The sequence below is a fragment of the Phalaenopsis equestris genome, unplaced genomic scaffold (assembly GCF_001263595.1).
Source record: "Phalaenopsis equestris unplaced genomic scaffold, ASM126359v1 Scaffold000088, whole genome shotgun sequence".
Taxonomy (NCBI): Eukaryota; Viridiplantae; Streptophyta; class Magnoliopsida; order Asparagales; family Orchidaceae; genus Phalaenopsis; species Phalaenopsis equestris.
The window spans coordinates 74,561-93,622 of NW_018164530.1; the positions used below are offsets into that span (position 1 = coordinate 74,561).

The following is a 19,062-nucleotide window of genomic DNA, read 5'->3' on the forward strand; positions in this document are numbered from 1 at the left end:
TTACACCACTCTGTTATTGTGTCTCTAGATGATATATTACTCTTCAACAAATCAAGGGAAAGTACTTGAAGCGTTTAAAGAAGGTGTTGCATTTACAACAACACTAATGCCAAAAGTTCCTCCCGTAACCAAGGATTCAATTTGGGCAATAAAGAAATAAAAATTGATACTTCAAAGAATAAAGCAATCAAGTGAAGGGCCAAATAATGTGAAATGATGGAAATAACAATTTCTATGAGAACTTTGCAATATGTCAGTAGGTTTGTCATTTTTCAGCACTTGTTTTCCTTTGCATGCTTTTTCAATAATCACCTCTCATTTGCATGCATTGACCTGTTGAATTCATTTTCGATGGGTCTAGTTCTTTCTCCTAGAACTTAAAGTCTAGCCTTAGAGCCTTAGTAATGGGACCCACCTCGTTTTAAAAGTTCAAACTACTTTTTTACTCTTTTAGAGTTCCGCATGAGGTTCTTGACCTATAGCACTTAAAATGTTGAAACTAACATGAGAGAACTCAAAAGAAGTCCCCGTAGGACCGTTAAGCCCTAGAGTTGCCTTGTTCACAACTTGCACTTGCGCGCGCACCAATGTCACGATTCGGACAATCGACGCGTTTAAATACCACAATTTGAGTCACCTACACCTGTAAAAACTTCACAATTAATTGACACATAAGTCAATTTTTGAAATAACCGATCAAGTACCCAAAATTTCAAGACAGATCGAATTTGACGCATTTTTTACTCGATCGTCGACGAGGTTGTCCGGACGACCCCAGATGACGAAACGAACCGTGCCGGCGAGTCCGAAACGTCGATTTTACCTAGTAGAGACATCCATTTTTGTATGATTTCATGCACGAGCAAAAAATGCACAGATCGAAAGAATTTAATATTAAATATTATAAAATTAATAAAAAAAGCTATTTCATTTTTCCTCCTAAATCCCTACTAACGCACTCAGACTTGCGACCCAGGCATGCCCTAGCTCTCGCAATCGACCACACGCGGCATTCTCCCTCTCGCTTAACATTTCGCCCGAGCCCGATTCCTCCAGCGCCTCGCCCCCGCCCCCCCAACCCAAGCCCCGCTCGACCGAACGGCTCGCCAATTGCGAGCCTTTCTCCTGGCCGACCCTTCCTCTCCCCTAGGCCGCCTGTTCTTTCTCCCTAAATGCGCCTCTTCCTCTTCCGTTACCTCATTTGGCCACTGCATCATGGTAGGTACAGCTCTTTATCTCTTCCCTGCTTATAAAAGCCTTACCTAGGGAAGGGTTGGTGGTTGTTGAAGCATGGGGGAGGAGGAATTGCTGCCAAAATTGTCCTGCTCGACACTCTTGTTGGCTGCTCGACACTCTTGCTTAGGGGCCCGATATTCTTGCTTGTTTGCTTGACATTCTTGTTAGGTTGCTCGATACTCTTGCTAGACTGCGTGTTTGACAAAGGTATAAACGTTTTAATTGTGGTTCTGCTATTGCCCCTGAATATTTATTTCTCGTGGATGTCTTTCACTTTGATGGCTTAGGGAATGTATATTTGGGAAGTGCATGTACATAAATGTGTTATTCTCGTTCCATTAAATCCTAGGTGTGGTTTTGTGCATGTTAAAAAGATAATATGTTGTCCAACTTAGAGCTGTAAGTTGGCTTAACTTGTTTTTTTTTTTTTGGATAAAAGAGTATAAGCTTTTCCTAAAAAGGCAAATGTGAAGCACTGCCATTGCATTTGCGTTGCATGACTATCACCTCACATACAACTAGTCTAGTTACCTAAAAAATAAATAAAGAAAAGATAGGAATGTTCGGTGGAACTTGTATTTGCAAAAAAAAAAAAACTTGCGCTTAGAAAGATATTTGGGAGTTTCCTTTGTTATCTACTTGCTCCTTAGTTGAATAATTTTCAAAGCATGATTAAAGCAATATTCTAATTTACATTTTGGCAAGCGTGGAAAGTCGCGGTGTCGTATTCTTGAAAAATCTGAAAGTTCTCATATTCAAGTTGCAAAGTTCACAAATGCTTTGATGCTTTACATTTGGAAAATCTGAAACTTTTCAAATTCTATTTGAAAAGTTTGGGAAAGTGGCAATGTTTTACTTTTGCAAAACCTAGAATCTTTAAGTGTTTTATTTGAAAAATTTGGAAAGTTCACAAATGCTTAGATGTTTTACATTTGAAAAATCTGAAACTTTTCAAACTCTATTTGGAAAGTTTGGGAAAGTGACAATGTTTTACTTTTACAAAAAACTGAAAGTTTACATGTTACATGTGGAAAATTTGGAGAACTTCGATGCTTTACCTTTACAAAAATCTAAAAGTCTCATATCAAGTTGCAAAGTTCACAAAATATTTGGTGCTTTATATTTGGAAAATCTGAAACTTTTCAAACTCTATTTGGAAAGTTTGGGAAAGTGGTAATGTTTTACTTTTGCAAAACCTGGAAGCTTTAAGTATTTTGTTTGAAAATTTTGGAAAGTTCACAAATGCTTTGGTGCTTTACATTTGAAAAATCTGAAACTTTTTAAACTCTATTTGGAAAGTTTGGGAGAGTGAGAAAAGTTTGGGAGAGTGACGATGTTTTACCTTTACAAAAATCTGAAAGTTTACATGTTACATTTGCAAATTTTGGAAAGCTTCGATGCTTTACTTTTTACAAAAATCTGGAAGTTTCCATGTTACATTTGAAAAGTTTGGAGAAATTTGAAAGTTAACATATTACATTTGGAAAATTTGGAGAAATTCAGTGTTTTACCTTTACAAAAATCTGAAAGTTTACATGTTACGTTTGGGGAGCTTCGATGCTTTACCTTTACAAAAATCTGAAAGTTTCGATGTTACATTCGGAAAGTTAGGAGAAATTTGATGCTTTACTTTTAGAAAAAATCTGAAGGTTTACATGTTACATTTGGAAAATTTGGACAGCTTCGATGCTGTACTTTTTACAAAATTCTGAAAGTTTTCATGTTATATTTGGAAAAGTTTGGAGAAATTCAAAGCTTTACTTTTTACAAAAAATTTAAAGTTTCCATGTCACATCTGAAAAGTTTGGAGAAATTCAATGGTTTACATTTGCAAGTCTGAAACTTTTCATGTTCCATTTGAAAAGTTTGTTCTCTTAAGCATGAAATGTTGAACATGTGTAGTATAGTGGTGAACTTTTTTTTTCGCTTGTTTGCTTTTTCTTTCTTAAGTTATGGCAGGGACTTGCACTATTTTTTGGGTTAATTCGTCCACCATTTTTGAAAATGTTAAAATGCCGCTTTTTTTTTTTGAAAAAATTTGAAATCATAACGGTTTTGATTTTTGAAGTTTTGAAAGTCTTTGGAGATTCTTTCTTTTTGAAAATTTGAATTGTTTCATAGGTGTTTTTATTTAAATACTAAATTGGAAGTCCCAAAACGCTACTTTTACGTCATTTTAAATGTTATATTCTTGTTATCTTCAAAACTTCAAATGTTCTTTTCGAGTTCGATATAATTGATATTTTGGGAGTTGATTTGATTATTTGTTTTGAAATAATTTAAACACTTTTAGACCAATTCACTTGCGGTTTCGCTCTTGGCTTTGCTAATTTTGTTTAAGTGGGTTGGCCTCCTCCTCTTATTTGACTTTGTTTTCTTTCTTGCCAATGGTTAAGTTAAAAATAAGAATTTTTTATTTAATTATTTTCAGAATTGATTCACGCCTTAAAAAAAGGGTAAACAGAGGGGAAGGAACTAAAAGAAAAAATAATGATAATTAGTCTGTTGAGATGACTGAAACCCAAGGGTAAATAGGGTAGAAAACCATTCACTATTTGTTTACATAAGAAGAATAAAATTGTAATTGTAAGAATTGTTGAGAATTGGGAGAAAGTAAGAGCTTAAATGATTCAAGAGATAGGGGCATGAATTGAAAGATCAGTAGGCTATCAATTAGAGCCCCTAAGCATTTGTTAGACTTAAGCCCAATTATTTTAATTAGAATTGAAGCACATTTCATGAACCTTTTTTGCAAAATTATAGGTTTACCCCCTAAGTCTTAAGAGCATGATAGTGACCTAAGTTTGATCTAAAGATGTTCGAGGATTAGTTGGAAAACACTTAATTAAAAGTAGAACACTTTAAAATACTTCAAACTCAAGTTAAAGTGTAGGTTTCCTAGATTTTAGGAGCACACCCTAGGTGAGAGTTCATCTACCTAATTTTCAAATAGATACTAAAGCTAAATACTTGACTCTAATTCATAAGTTAGTTAAAGCAATAGACGGTATATGCACCAGGCTGTGGTTCATGACTGATTCAATTAAATAAAATAATGAAATTCTCATCATAACTTGACCTAAAATGAAACTCAATGCTCCGGGATTTGAGATTTAATCATACACTCAAATCCTCCTGACAATTAGAGACATTCCCAATGTCACATATAAATCACCCCCCTTGGTCCTTTATACGTAACGTTCTGTTTTGTTTTATTTGCTTGTGTTTTCTTTTTACGATTTGTTTCGAGTCTCTGTGGGTCACTTTCAATTTTCCTCGGAGCTTTCCATATGCTACTCCGTCATTTATTTTGTTATACATAAACACATGTTTGTCATGTTAGCTAAATTTCTCTACTATACTTTTACTTGCGACGCTGATCCCATTTACAGGTATAACAATAACAAAAAACTCAGGTACCCAAAGTTTACAGTACATTTATAGTACTTTACTGTATTTTCTTTATTGCTCTTTACGATGTCTTTCCTTTATACTGTTTTTCTTTACCGCACCTTATACTGTTTTTATTTAATGTACTTACTTATAACATAGTTAGTTTATGTATGTTTTAAATTAACTACAAAACCTTTTGGATATAACATGTTTTAGAAGATATACAGTGGTAAGTCACCAAATAACAATATTGTACACTCACATATAAGACAATAAACCTAAAACTATTACTATATGGAGCATGAAGCAACTCTTCAAGGGTAGCATGACCAGGATGTAATAAACGGGGGATGACGATCTACAACAGTACAACAAGTCTAAGACTACTAAACATTTTCCTTAGTTTAAATAACAAATCATAGGACTTCGAAGTAGTTTGCTTAATGCAACGTAAATCCTCACCTTGTTTTTTTAGGCTTTTGCACAACCCTGTTGTGCAATATAAGTCCTACCACTTTTAGGATTCCGAGATTGCCGTACAGTATAGTGTAAATCCTCATATCTTTCTAGGCTTTCTAGGCTATTTGTATGGACAGATATCGTGCGAATATAAGTCTTAAACTCTAAATAAATAGCAGGATTGAAACATTAAATAAATATCATTTTAAAGACATAGAACCAAATAATAAGATAGATGGGAAGTCATCGAGATTCTCCTCATATCCGTGACATCCCCTACTTTTCATTCATTTGGATTCCTTCAAATAACTGTTCATATTTGAGCCACTCCCATTTGACTTTCCCGTGTCCAATCTTGGAAACCTAAACTTTGAAATCTTGAAGACAGAACCACTGCACTTAATCGAGAGTTTTCTTAAGTGACCCCGGTCGTTTAAGATGTAATTAACTATAGAAGCTTGTTTCTATAGGGAACTAAAACTCAATAAAATAAACTCTATTTAATTCTTATATTAGGTAGGAAAATTTATTGGTCATAAATAAAAGGTTTCGCAGGCCAAACGTATGCCATAAAATTCTTTGGTTTGGGTGATTGAGCCTACTACAAGTGATATATTTAGCCTTCAGGATAGTGTATTAGTTGTGGTATCGCACTCAGTCATCCAAACTATCAAATATGTGAGACCTGTTTGGTCTCATTTATTTTAAAATCAAAATATTATTTTTAAATTAAAATTACATTGATATCTATATATACTTAAATTCAAACTTAATCCATTTTCCATAACTCTCGGCCGATATGATCAAGGGCATTGTCAACTTAAAATGAAATCAAAAGCAACAGGGTACATTTATCTTTTTAAGAAAAAATATAAGTTAACCCCTATGCTAGCTTTGCTAAATTTACAATGACCATTCATACTGGAGGCAAATGCTAGTGAACAATGCAATGGACACAAAATTAATGAAAGATGAGAGGCCAATTGCTTAATACTCTAAAGTGGTTCAAGAATCTTAGAACGATCCCATACATAACAATAAAATGGAAGCACAAATGTTTAAAATTGCAAAATTGGATATTGAGACGTTTTTCTTTCGTGAGGAGAGGCGTAAGCCTCAAATTTAAACAATTGCAGAAATTAATAAATATTGTATAAACTATAAAGTGTAAAGTAAGAAATAATACATCAATATTCTATTTTTTTAACGCAATAAAAAATAATCAAACAACATTTTAAGTAAAAAGTAATTAATTGTGTAAAATTAGAAGTAACAAATTAATGTACTAACATCAGATTATGAAATAATATGAGTTATACAAACATAAAACTATTAAAGTAAACTAAGTTAGCAAAATAAATAACTAAAACATCAAAATATAACAATCAAAATAAGTTTAAATTTAATCTTTTTCTCACTCATTCTACCCTCCACTTAAAACAAGAATCTAAGAAGTCGTCAACATTTGAATTTTTTATTTTAAAGTTTTTATTACTCTTATCATCCAAATAGTTTTCATTACTTTATTACGCTAGCTTAATAAATTAATTATTTATGGTTTTATCCTTAATCGTATCTATATTCTCTCATTCTTTATTGTCTTCAATCCTAGTTAGTTTTTTTTTTTTATTTATTGATAATTAGAATTTCAACTACATAAATTTTTATGAATACTTTTTTGTTTAATTTCTTGTTAATTAGTATGTGAGATTTGAATATTAATACAAGAAATATTTTGAAATTATTTTTAATTTTAATTTAAAAAGTTAAAGATAGCCTCAAAATTTGAGCCGTTTTTTAGGGGTGGGGTGCGCCTCAAACTGGGTGAGGCAAATGCCTCACCTTGGGCCAATAAAGTATAAGCCCCATTGAAATTTTTTGCAAAAAATGTTGAAATGGACTCCATATAGCGTAATTTTAAACAGGGGTTGGCACTAAATCAAAGAGTAAAACACATTAGGATGCTCGCCTTTTAGGGTTTTATAAAAAGAGTTCATCAAAATCTTAGTCTTCTACAATTGCCTGTTTAAAGTTAACTTTTTAATTCCCAACCCTGCTATGGTTCCTGCAGCAAGGAAACAAAATCTTTCAACCCCCGGTGTCAAGCATAGAGCGCATATAGTCTAAGTGTGCTCTTTTTCCTTTTTAATCCAAATTGTGTAGTAAATTAGAGTAAAACAATGGCAAGTTGGTAATGTCATGATATTTGAGTTTCTCGCATCACATTACTTTTGCCGAGAATTAGGACGCAACAACAGTAGCAGCAATACAGTTCTGGGCAGACTTCTAAATTCTTATTCATCCATCTAATTTCTCAATATGTTTCTTCATCATCCATTTAATCTCCAAATCATTTGTGTTGAACCTAATTCTAAAGTCAAGTCATCTCATAATCTTATGTATCCCATGCAGGCCACGGATTTCCATTGGAGATATGCTTATAATCAGTGTTTCGTAACGAAACTTGATCCAAGCAGCCAAGGGCTATAAGTTTCAGCGAAGAATAACGTTACATCACTGCTTCACATGCAATATTGCCTCAAAGAACCTTGATAAGAAATCAGAGAAATAATATGAAATGGAAATTATGTAATGTGAACAGACCTCAAAGCTTTAATACCCTTATCCATAAGGTATGCCCGAGTTTCATCATCATCATTTGAACAATTCAGTAACTCCTTCTTTGAATACAGAATGTCATCTCTTAAATTCCCAGCATCAGCACACCTATTGAAAGATACAAGTATAAGTGACCAAGACTTACAGCATAGCACAAAATGTTCCCGATCCATTAGGCATGTATGTCTTTAGAAACAAAATTCCATGAACACATGGCTAAATTATGAAATTGATTCTAGCAAATCGACATGGATAGAAATGATAGTTTTACAGTGAAATGATGAGACAGGAACTTCATTTGGTAAGCATGCATGTCTGAAAAGTGGGCAGAAGCATTCCAGGGCATATATAAAAGACGAAAACTACCGATATCAACTACATGAGCATCCTTTCAGGATCTGAAAAATTCATCTCTATTCTATTGAATATTAGAGTTTATTGAATACTAGAATATTTGCAGTCACAGTGGGGGAGTTTTACATAAAAATATCATACACACAGATAAGTGACTACAACTAACAAGAGATAAGATTTTTACATAAACAAACCTTAGAAGAGAAAACCTGTGAATCCTAGCTCAATTGAAACCATTTCACTATATAAGATGATAGATACAACAATCCATAATTCTATATTGTCAACGAAAGCGGGCTTACAAAATGTGATTTTATTTTATTTTATTTTATTTTGAAAGTGGGGATTTTCCTATGAAGGCGACAGGGGATGTTGTGAAACAAGGAAAGACAAGAAGCTTTGATGTTGGTGTTGTTGATAGGCATGGGCAATGTCAACATCAACAAGGCAATCAAGAAGGGAAATGGAAAACGACGACCAATGGTGATGCTCAATGACAAGCATAAGATGTGATAGATGACGAGCATTGACGGTGATTAAATAGTAAGCTGAGGCAAGTAGAAATTTGGAATTCTCTAATTTCTAGAACCTCTCCTCCCCTTGAATGTGTAGAATCATTGTCTATTACGAATCTTTAAAGGAGGCATTCTAGGTATTCTAGACATTTTTAAAGAGCAAAACATTCTATCAAACCTTTATTTCAGATTTCACGCACTGCATCGAATGTCATTGATCCTAAAAAACATCATTTTAGTCATGTTTTTTCTGATTGAAATTTTGCATTTTGCAAATTAATCTCTTAATTTTAAGAAATTCACTGCACTTATTAAATTATTTTTACTGTCATGAAAAACTCATTTACTAAATCCTAATGAACCCTAACTAAATCCAATGGACCCTAGTCAACTCAATCGACTCTAACTGGACTAAATTGAACCCAAACAAGACCCTTGGCTTGCCTAAACCAAACCAAGTCAACCCAGACATACTCAATTGATCCCCAAACCAAATTGACTCGACCCAACTGAGTCAAAACAATTATCATAGCCCATATAGACAGTAGGACCACATGCAACACTTGATGGCTTTGACCTAAGTTCGTTATATGCATCCTAGTTTATTTTAGTAGTACTTAAAATGATATCAATTTGTTCATATTATTTGCATTGATGCTTAGGCAAGTCCCATGAGGAAGAATCCGCACCACTAATTTCCCCTTGTTAGTTATTTTCATGTCCAATTTTGAGTATGTATGTTCCTAAAAGTGGTAAGGTAGTTTATTCCCATTTGTTAGCAAGCCACCAAGGCCCCTTGAAATTAGTTTATTATTATTATTTTTTTTTATGTGATTTTAAATACATTTATATTTGTTTATTTTGTCCAATTTTGTATTTTCCATTTTTTTCTCATTTTTTGTCATTTTTTATCTCAAATCATTTTTTTGTTTAGCTTTATTTGGCAAGTTTCTCTAAGCCAAAAAGTAAGAATAATAAAAATAAAAAATAAAAGAGCGCAATATAACTTTCTCGTTATCTCAAGAAAGAGAAACATGGTGAAGTGTCACGACTTGGACTGGAGACTTAGAATTTCTAAGGAAAGAATGGATGGTCAGATGATGAAAACATATTTTTTTTTATTTTCATTTTCTATCAATAATAGTTTATAATCCAAATATAAATTGAAAAATAACTAAAAAAAATAATTGAATTAACAAATATAAGTTTATCTTTTTGTTTGTAAATTTCGCTTTTCGTGCACATTGTCATTTTAGTACTCACTTATATTCAAAAGCATAAACTTAAAACTTATTAAAACAACATAATTAATTATCCAAGATAGCCTGGTAGATTAATCACACTTCTAAACTACAATGAATCAAAAATATATATATATATACACCATTCTTTCATATTTAATTATAAAAAATTATCTAATAATCTAATATAAGTATCTATGATATTTGCTTAATGAAAATAATCTAGAATTTGATATGCATTAATTTAGCTTTAATTTTTAAAGTTTAATTTTTTAATTTTAGTATGCCTCATACTTTAACTTTCACATTTATCTTAAAAGCACTGATACATACCCCGTCGACATAGCGAGGCACAAAACATGTACACTATTGTCTGAGGTGGAAAGGTATTTACTCATCCATGGCTGATGCTCTCTCGTCAGCACAACAGTTAATGATCTAAATTTCACAATTAAATGAGATGGTATGGTACTCACTTTTGCTAACACTCTCATATCGACAGAATAATTAATAATCTAAATTTCACAATTACCTGAGATGGTAAAAATGCATTTTCGCGCTCAAATACATTAACATCTCCACCCAGTACCATAAGGGGTAAACTCTTCTTAGCATGCACATATTAGCACACATATATAAAATATTTCCATACTTTATAGCATACATTATTTTCTTATGCAACACTTTCCATTCACTTACTAATGAATAATGTACGTTTACTAAAATCTAAAGGCATGTGCTAAATTTGTGACCTGAATTTTGTGGGTTCCGCTTATCATCTCATAAAGAAATTATGATCATGTAGATTGAGGCTCTAGAAGGAAAATGTAAGCACACAAATTGAAAGTTTTGACCATTAAATCAAGCTTATAATAACACTTAGATTGCAATTCATATGCTAATGCTTTATTGACTCTCTTTTAATTATTTTATTTAAAAGAAATTTGCTAAGACTATAAATAAACCTATTTTATTTTTTATAAAACACTCTTCACTTATAATCTCTTATTTGATATAGTGAATTCTCCTCATCAACCCACGATTTTTTCCATCTTGAGTTTTTCACGTAAAATTTGTGTTTTTTCCTTTGTTTATTTTATAATCTATTCCATCAATTAATATCAAGTTGTAGCAAGTGATATCAGAGTGATGTTTGATTTCGACGATGGCAACAGTAACGTACATCTCTCTATTAGATCACAAGACCAGATTTTCTCTTTGATAGATTAAGAAGTGAGCAGTCTTAATGCAGATGGATCTAGACGATGCACTAATTAGGTTCGAAAAGATGTCCTCATCGTGGATGCGGGAAGAGAAGCAATGTAAAGATCAAAAGACTCTTTCTCAAATTCATCTACATCTATCAGATTCTACAGGATGTTTTGCAGAAAACGTTACGTTGTGGCTCAAATTAGAGCAATTGTGCATGACTAAAAGTCTAACCAGTAAGTTGCACTTGAAGCAGCATTTTTACTCCCATAAAATGACAGAAGGTGCATTTGTTATAGATAACTAAATTGTTTTTAATAAAATTGTCTCTGATATGGAAGCCATCGAGTTAAGTATTGATGTGGTATTTTATGAATAATAACGTTAAGCACTTAATGTTGAGATTCTACGCAAGTATACGTATCGTTATAAAGTAATATAAGACTTTCTATTTAAGTCCCAAATATCGATCATACGAGGAAGATTTAAATTAGAGATGATAAATTAAATAGAAAATTCACATAAATACAACGAAATTACTGTCACTAATTTTGAATGTTTTAAAAATCATCAAAACTAAATTATTAATAACTAACAAAATTTAAATGCAAAGTTTAAAGTAGTAACTACTAAACTATGTTTATGTGATGAAGTTTTCTTATATGAAAAATATATTTTCCACTACAATGAGTTTTTGGTGAAATGAGATGAGATAAATTATTTAGATTTGTATTGTGTCAAATAGGAGTTAATTTTTTAATTTTCTACCCTGATTCAGTATTATAGAAAATTATTGACTAATCCTAGGTTTAGTCACTAAATCCGTGGCTAGTCTAGGAAGATACTGGCTCCCACTCCAGAGCTCTCACTTCCCTTCCCCTGAAGGCTAACTCTCGTTTTAGTTCTTAAACACTAAGATCGAATTGGGGATTTTAGTCTGTCACACCAAAAATCTCCAATTTTACACCCAACAATGTATATTTCTTTATTTATTTGCACTTAATTACATGAACAAAATACTTCTTCATTGACTTAAATGTGATTCTCACTCTGCTGTAGAACTCATACTCCATTCTCCGGATCATATGTTTCACAACATATTTTAACAATTCAATTGATCAGATCGAAAAGTAAATTAAGAGCGGAGTTGAAAAATCATCACAATTTATTTTATATTTTAACATTGGCACGTCTAAATTATCTTTTCATTTCACCATATGTCAGAGTAAGGAGAAAGATAAAGGAAACTACTCAAACTTCATGAGAAAGATATAACAAAACACAAATTTCATATATAAAAGGAAGTTCATATAACAATAATAAACAATCAACACTTATCTGAAACTCTTTTTCAAAGCAAATCCCTTGTAGCCTCTCTTAGAAAATGTAGGAAGAAGAAATTTCTCACTTCTCTCCCTCTCCAACACTCTTAGAGTGTAATTCACACTTAAACTCACCACAAAAACTCAAAACTATAAAGAAAAAAAATCATTAATGGTGTGGAATGACGTAGAAAGAAGTAAAGTGGCACGAAAGGGGGCGAAGAAAGACCAAGAGCGAGCGGAGGAGTGCGAAGAGCTGCGAAGGGCCTCTTTTCTGATCAATTTCGGCTCTAAATAGAGTCTAAGGTCGGCTTTCTAATAGGTGCATCCAAAAATTCTTCAAAAAGCGTCTAAATTCGTCGAATCTTCTAGAAACAGGGTCTGCACCGATACTGGCGTCGTCGGCGCCAGTGACCATTTAATTAAATCTGTGTTCTCTGTCAAACGGCGCCGTCGGTGCCCATTTTGGCGTCATCGGCACTGAACAATTTTTTCAAAAACTCCATTTTGACTTGAAATTTCATCATTTTTGCTTTCTTTTTACTCAAAGTCCTAAAAATCAACAACCTACAACAAAACATGAAAAATACATTGCTTTAAAATGCAATATCACCAAAAATGAGTATAAAATATGAGTCTAAAAATACATATATATTTTTGGTGTATCAAGTATGACGAAGAAGAATTGAAATTAATCTTGTGTGTTCACCGCCTTTATCATTTACAAAGTTTAGAGATATCATCTTATATGAGTGAGAGACACCTAAAATATAATAAAATCCAGAAATAAGATGAGCAATTATTGTAAGAAAAATGAACAAATAAAATCTAAATGTTACAAATTATAGAATAAAAATAAGAAATAACTCTAAAATAAAAAAGAACAATCAGATCATTCTGGTGAACCCAATTTTGTTGAAAGTTAATAATGAAGAACTCCTAGCTGTCTACAACAAAGAACTTTGTGATGCTTGGGTTCTTGAATCAACCTGAACGTTTCATGTGTGTCCCAATAGGGATAAATTTCAACATATGAAAAAATATCAAAGGGTACCATGTTAATGGGCAATAATATTTTTTGTAAGATAATCGATGTTGAAACTCTTGGAATCAATATGTTTAATGGATTCATTAGAATACTTGGAGATCTAAAACATGTCTCAGATCTGAAAAAAGAATTTAACTTATTCAAGTACTCTTAATGCTAAAAGGTACAAGTACTTCGGTGAAAATGGAGTTTTGAAGGTCAACAAAAGATCTCTTATTATGATGAAGGGGCAGAAGAATAATGTAAGACTACATGTCTTACAAAGCTTTACTGTGATAGGTGATGCAGAAGTTACTACTTCCATGTTAGGAGATGAAACAACTAGACTTTGACATATGCGTCTTGGGCATGTGTGAGAATGAGATAGTTGAACTTAGCAGAAAAGAACTTCTAAATGGTCAAAGCATTATTAAATTGAAGTTTTGTGAACATTATATATTTGAAAAATAGAAAAGAGTTAAATTCTCTATTGGTATTCACAATACTAATGAAATATTAGACTACATATATATTAACCTTTGGGGAATATCTACAGTACTATCTGAATGAGGCATCAAATATATTTTTTTGTTTATTGATGAATTCTCCAGAAAAATTTAGGTGCTCTTAAAACAAAAGAGCGATGTTTTTACTACATTTAAGGAATGGATGATCATAATCTAGAAGCGAACTAGAAAAGCAGATCAAATGTCTTTGCACTGATAATGGGTTGGAATTATGTTCAAGAGAATTTAATGCCTTTTGCAAACCAGAAAAAATTATGAGAGACTTCATAGTCCGACACACCTCAGCAAAATGGTGTGGCACAGCGGCATGACTATAATGGAGAAGCTTTGTTACTTACTCTTCAGCTTGTTACTAGGTGAATCGCTCTCCTTCAAACAAGAAAACTCCACGAGAGTTTTGGTTAGGAAAACCTGCAAATAACTCTAATTTAAGAATTTTTTGTTGTCTTGAATATGCTCAAATTAATAATGGTAAATTAGAGTCTAGAGTTAAAGGTTATAAGTTATGGTGTCGATAAACTAAGAAAGTAATCATTAGTAGAGATGTATTTAATGAGTTTGTCATCTTACATACAACATCTACTACAGATCTAAAGATGGTGATTGGAAGGAAATGTCTAGCAGACAAGTGGAGCTTCAGTTTGATACAGATGCATACTCGAGCAAAACTTCTGAGTAAAATTTAAATAATCATTATGATGATGTTTTTTCACCATCACAACAAACATATTAGAAATCTATTGCCAAGAATAGAACAAGAAGACAAATTAATCCGCCTCAAAGATATGGTGAGGCTGATTTGGTTGCTTATGTTCCAAATGTAAATCGAGGTATCGAGTGTGGTGAAAATTCTTTCAGTTATAAAGAATTTGTGAATTCAGTTAAATCTAATAAGTAGGAGATCGCTATGCAAGAGTAGATTGAATCTCTGCATAAAATAGAACTTAGAATTTGGTAAAATTACCTCAATGCAAGAAAGTTGTTCGCTTCAAATGGGTGTTTAACAACAAGGTACTTGACTTCTTGCAAATGGATTCAGTCAAATTTCAGGTGCTGACTTTATAGATGTATTTTCTCTAGTAGTCAAACATAGCTCAATTCGAGCTTTGCTTGGTATTATGGCTAAGCATGATCTTGAGTTTGAACGACTAGATGTAAAGATTACATTTTTGCATGGAGAAATTGAAGAGGACATCTATATATCGCATCCTGAGGGTTTTATTGCTACAGATGTGACACCTCGTTTAATCTCTCCAAGGGAACTAAAGAGGGGGAGAGGAAGCAGGGAATCAGATAGTCATATAGAGGGAGATGATGCGAGAAGGTTGAGAAGCCGAAAAGGGGAGAGATGAAGTAAGTGGGTTGGGAAGAATGTGGAGCTTGCCCCATAAATTTACGAACGACTTACCTGTAGAGCAAGTGGCTTGTCTTTGGTGAAGGAAGGCGGAAGGAGAAGAAGAAACCAAAGGAGGTGGAAGCTTATGTGTTGTAAAAGCACCGTGCTGGGTCAAGTCAAGCCCAAGTTGAGAAGGCAACAACATCGTGCTCACGTGCAAGAGGAAGAAGGCGGTCACGGCATCGATGGTTGTGTCGCTATGTCCAATCGCAACCGAAGAAGTCGAGGAAGATGAACGTTGCGACTCTATAGAGAGGGAGCCCTCATGCATTAGATCCAAAATCGCGTGCATAGGGGAAGAAGAAAATGTTTCGTGTGGATTAGGGCTCAATTGAAATTTCTAAGGGTAAAATCTAATAATTTTATTGATTTAAGACTCTTGGTTAAAATGTTAGAGTGGAAGAGAATAGAAGGAGACGAAGTGTGCGAGCTAAAGGAGAAAGAAATACCCAAACAAACTTCGGTAAAGAAAGTTTGGGTATATAATTTAACTAATGAATTTTAATAGGAAAATAAAGTTAAAATAAAATGATGGAAATTAACATTTAAGTAACATAAAGTTAATTAATTAAAATAATATGAACATGTCTATCATAGACATTGATTTTAGAAGAATCGTGATCAAGGCAAATTCAATAACATATTAATCGACATCGAGTGAGTACTTGTACTTTTAATATATGACAATATTTTGGTTCTTCTTAACTATTTTGCATTAGTAGTTAATGATACTTGTACAAGTTTTATTTTGATTTATATATTCTTTTATTTATTGATCACATTATTATGAATAGTTGTGGCTACTTATTATCTTATATATTAGAAATATATTGAATTGAATGCGATAAACACATGAATGATATATCTATATTGACTATTTGTATGCGCATGACTAACTATGATGGAGTCACTCTTTGATAATACTAACGAGTGGACCTAAAAGTACCCGTACACATAAATGAAAGAAGATATTGATATAGAAGTACCTTGCTGGTATAATTTTTAGACAACGTACCTATAACGGTTGTACAATTATAAAATAATATAAATATGCTATTGATATAATAAGATTTATTGAATAATATCATAATATTAAAATATAGAATGTTTATATTAATTATTAAATGTTTATTTATCATGCATATTATTTTTTCTTCACTTGTATTATTGTAGTTTAATTATTTTAAACTAACTCTTCGGGTGATTAATTTATTAAAAGATAAATAATATAAGAGATAATATTTATAGAAAATTCAAACAACATGTAATGAGATAACTTTAATTATATTATTTTAATTTAATTTGATTATTAACTTTTTCATTTGTTAATTAGTTATAGAAAATAAATATATAAAATTTAATTTTCAGTGTCTGTACCTATCTTGATTGATTCCAAGCCATGGGTATGGTCGTAATGACAGAAAAAAAGACCATGTTTGTTTGTTGAAGAAATCTTTTTACGGTTTGAAACAGTCTCATAGACACTGATATAAGAAATATGACTCATTCATGGTTGCTCATGAGTTTAAGTAATTATGATTGTTGTGTTTACTTCAAAAAAATAATAAATGAGCATTTATATACTTGGTCTTATATGTCGATGATATTCTGATCGCTCATAAAGATAAAGAAGATATCAATATGTTAAAAACTCAACTTAACAGTGAGTTTGAAATGACAGATTTGGGAGCTGCAAAAAAAATACTTGGCATGGAGGTTCAGAGAGATAGAAACACAAGTAAATTATTTTAAATCAGAAAGAGTACAATGAAAAGGTTGTATAAATTTAACGTGTTGAATGTCAAGATTACTAGTTCTTCATTAGTTGCGCATTTCAAACTTTTATCAGTTTTGTGTTTGCAATCTGATAATGAGATTGAATATATGTCGAGTTTCATATTTCAGTGAAATGGGATATCTCAAGTATGATATGATATATTCTCATCCAGATTTATCATATGCAATCAATACAAGTAGTAGATATATGAGAAATTTGGGTAAAGAATATAGGTAAAGAATATTGAAAAACGGTTCAATGGATCATCATGTATCTATGTAGAATAAAAGATGTTTGTATGCAGTTTGGGAGAACTACAAATAAAGTCATTGGATATATTGATTTTGATTTTGTTGGAGAATTTGATAAAAAGATACCATTTGCAGGATACGAGTTTACTATTGGTGGTTGTGCGATTAAGTGGAAGCTACTTTACAAACAACGATGACATTATCTACACTCAAGCTGAGTACATGACAGTTACTGAAACTTGTAAAGAAACTCTCTAGTTTAAGGTCTAAGAGAAGAGCATAGTGAATATTTGAAGATAAACACACTGATGTGTGATAGTCAGTGTTATGTATCTCAACAAAGATCAAATATTTCATGAGAAAACTAAGCACATTGATGTTTGTTTATCACTTCGTACATGAAGTTACCATGATATTGTTATGAGCAAGATCAATACTCATGCTAATATTGTTGATATGATGACTAAAGCACTTTCAGTAGTCAACTGAGCATCGCTTGGACTTGGTTGGTATTCATTCCTGATCATCAGAGCTATGTGAAAGAGGAGAAAGTTCTATTCTACATTCTTTGGAAAATCGTGTCAAGATGGAGATTATATAATTTGTTACCCGAATTTCGTGAGTCTCGCTTATCCTCTCATAAAGAAATTATGATCACATGGATTGGGGTTTTAGAAGAAAACTGTGAGCACACAGACTGAAAGTTTTGACCATTAGATCAAACTTATAATAGTCTTTAGATCGCAATCCATGCACTATTACTTTATTGGCTCTCTTTTAATTAGGAGTCTTGTTAAAACAATAAATATCATCTTTTGTTTTGTACAAAACACTCTTTTGTAATCTCTTATTTGATATAGTGAATTCTCCTCCTCAGCCCGTAATATTTTTCCATCCTGGATTTTCCACAGAATTTATGTTCTTTCTTTTTTAATTTTATTCTTTGTTGCATTGATCAAATATTATGCACAGATAAACCATTATGCACATGTTTATACAAGTTTGTTAACATGCACATTTCTTACATAACAATATGAACACCAATAGTAGTCTAAGTCTCAATCAAATAGAAAAAAAATGTGAAAAATTAAAATAAAAAATACAATCAAAAGTCAGAAATATTACTCTAATGTAGAAACATAATTGCTCACCTTAAACTTTTTGAACATTTTTACTCCTAAATTTTTTCTTTTTAGAAAATATTGATATCAATAATTTATCTCACATTAGATAATTATACTTTAAGTAATTATAGTTCAATTTCGTTTTTCATCCAACTAAGCTTTCAATCATTAAATTTTAAGTTTAACCATTGTAATTAATATAAATATTAAATAATATTAATTTTAAAAAATTACTTCTGAAAATAACACATTGTTTCACTTTCTGACTATTTTTTATTGTTTAAAATAAAAAATAGAAAACAAACCCAAAAGTAATGTGTCTATTTGTTTTGTTTTTTTCTTTAATTTTATTTTTAAAACACATGATACTTGTTTTCAAAACATCGAAAAACACAGAAATTGTGTTTTTGTTGTTTTAAAAACATGTTTTTCGAAGCATTATCTATGCGAGGCTACGTTGCCTGCGGCCCCTGTAGCATATCGACCATCACTTGTCGACCCACGCCGGTCGTCGGTCTCTGCTTGTCGCCTGCTGCCCACCGACCACCTCTGCCTGTCGCCTCAGCAGCCATCTGTCAATTGCAGCAGCCGCCGCCGCCGCCATTTGCCAAA

General features: G+C 32.2%; 1 protein-coding gene across 4 annotated transcripts in view; it reads right to left on the minus strand.

Annotated features, from left to right (window-relative positions):
* LOC110019923 (paladin) overlaps window positions 1-19,062 on the minus strand; it is a 113,952-nt gene that overhangs the window by 18,687 nt on the left and 76,203 nt on the right. For all 4 annotated transcript variants that reach the window (XM_020717798.1, XM_020717797.1, XM_020717796.1 and 1 more), the window contains one exon: window positions 7,693-7,815. In XM_020717798.1, coding sequence (XP_020573457.1) covers window positions 7,693-7,815 — 123 coding nt within the window. The remainder of the gene's footprint in view (window positions 1-7,692; window positions 7,816-19,062) is intronic.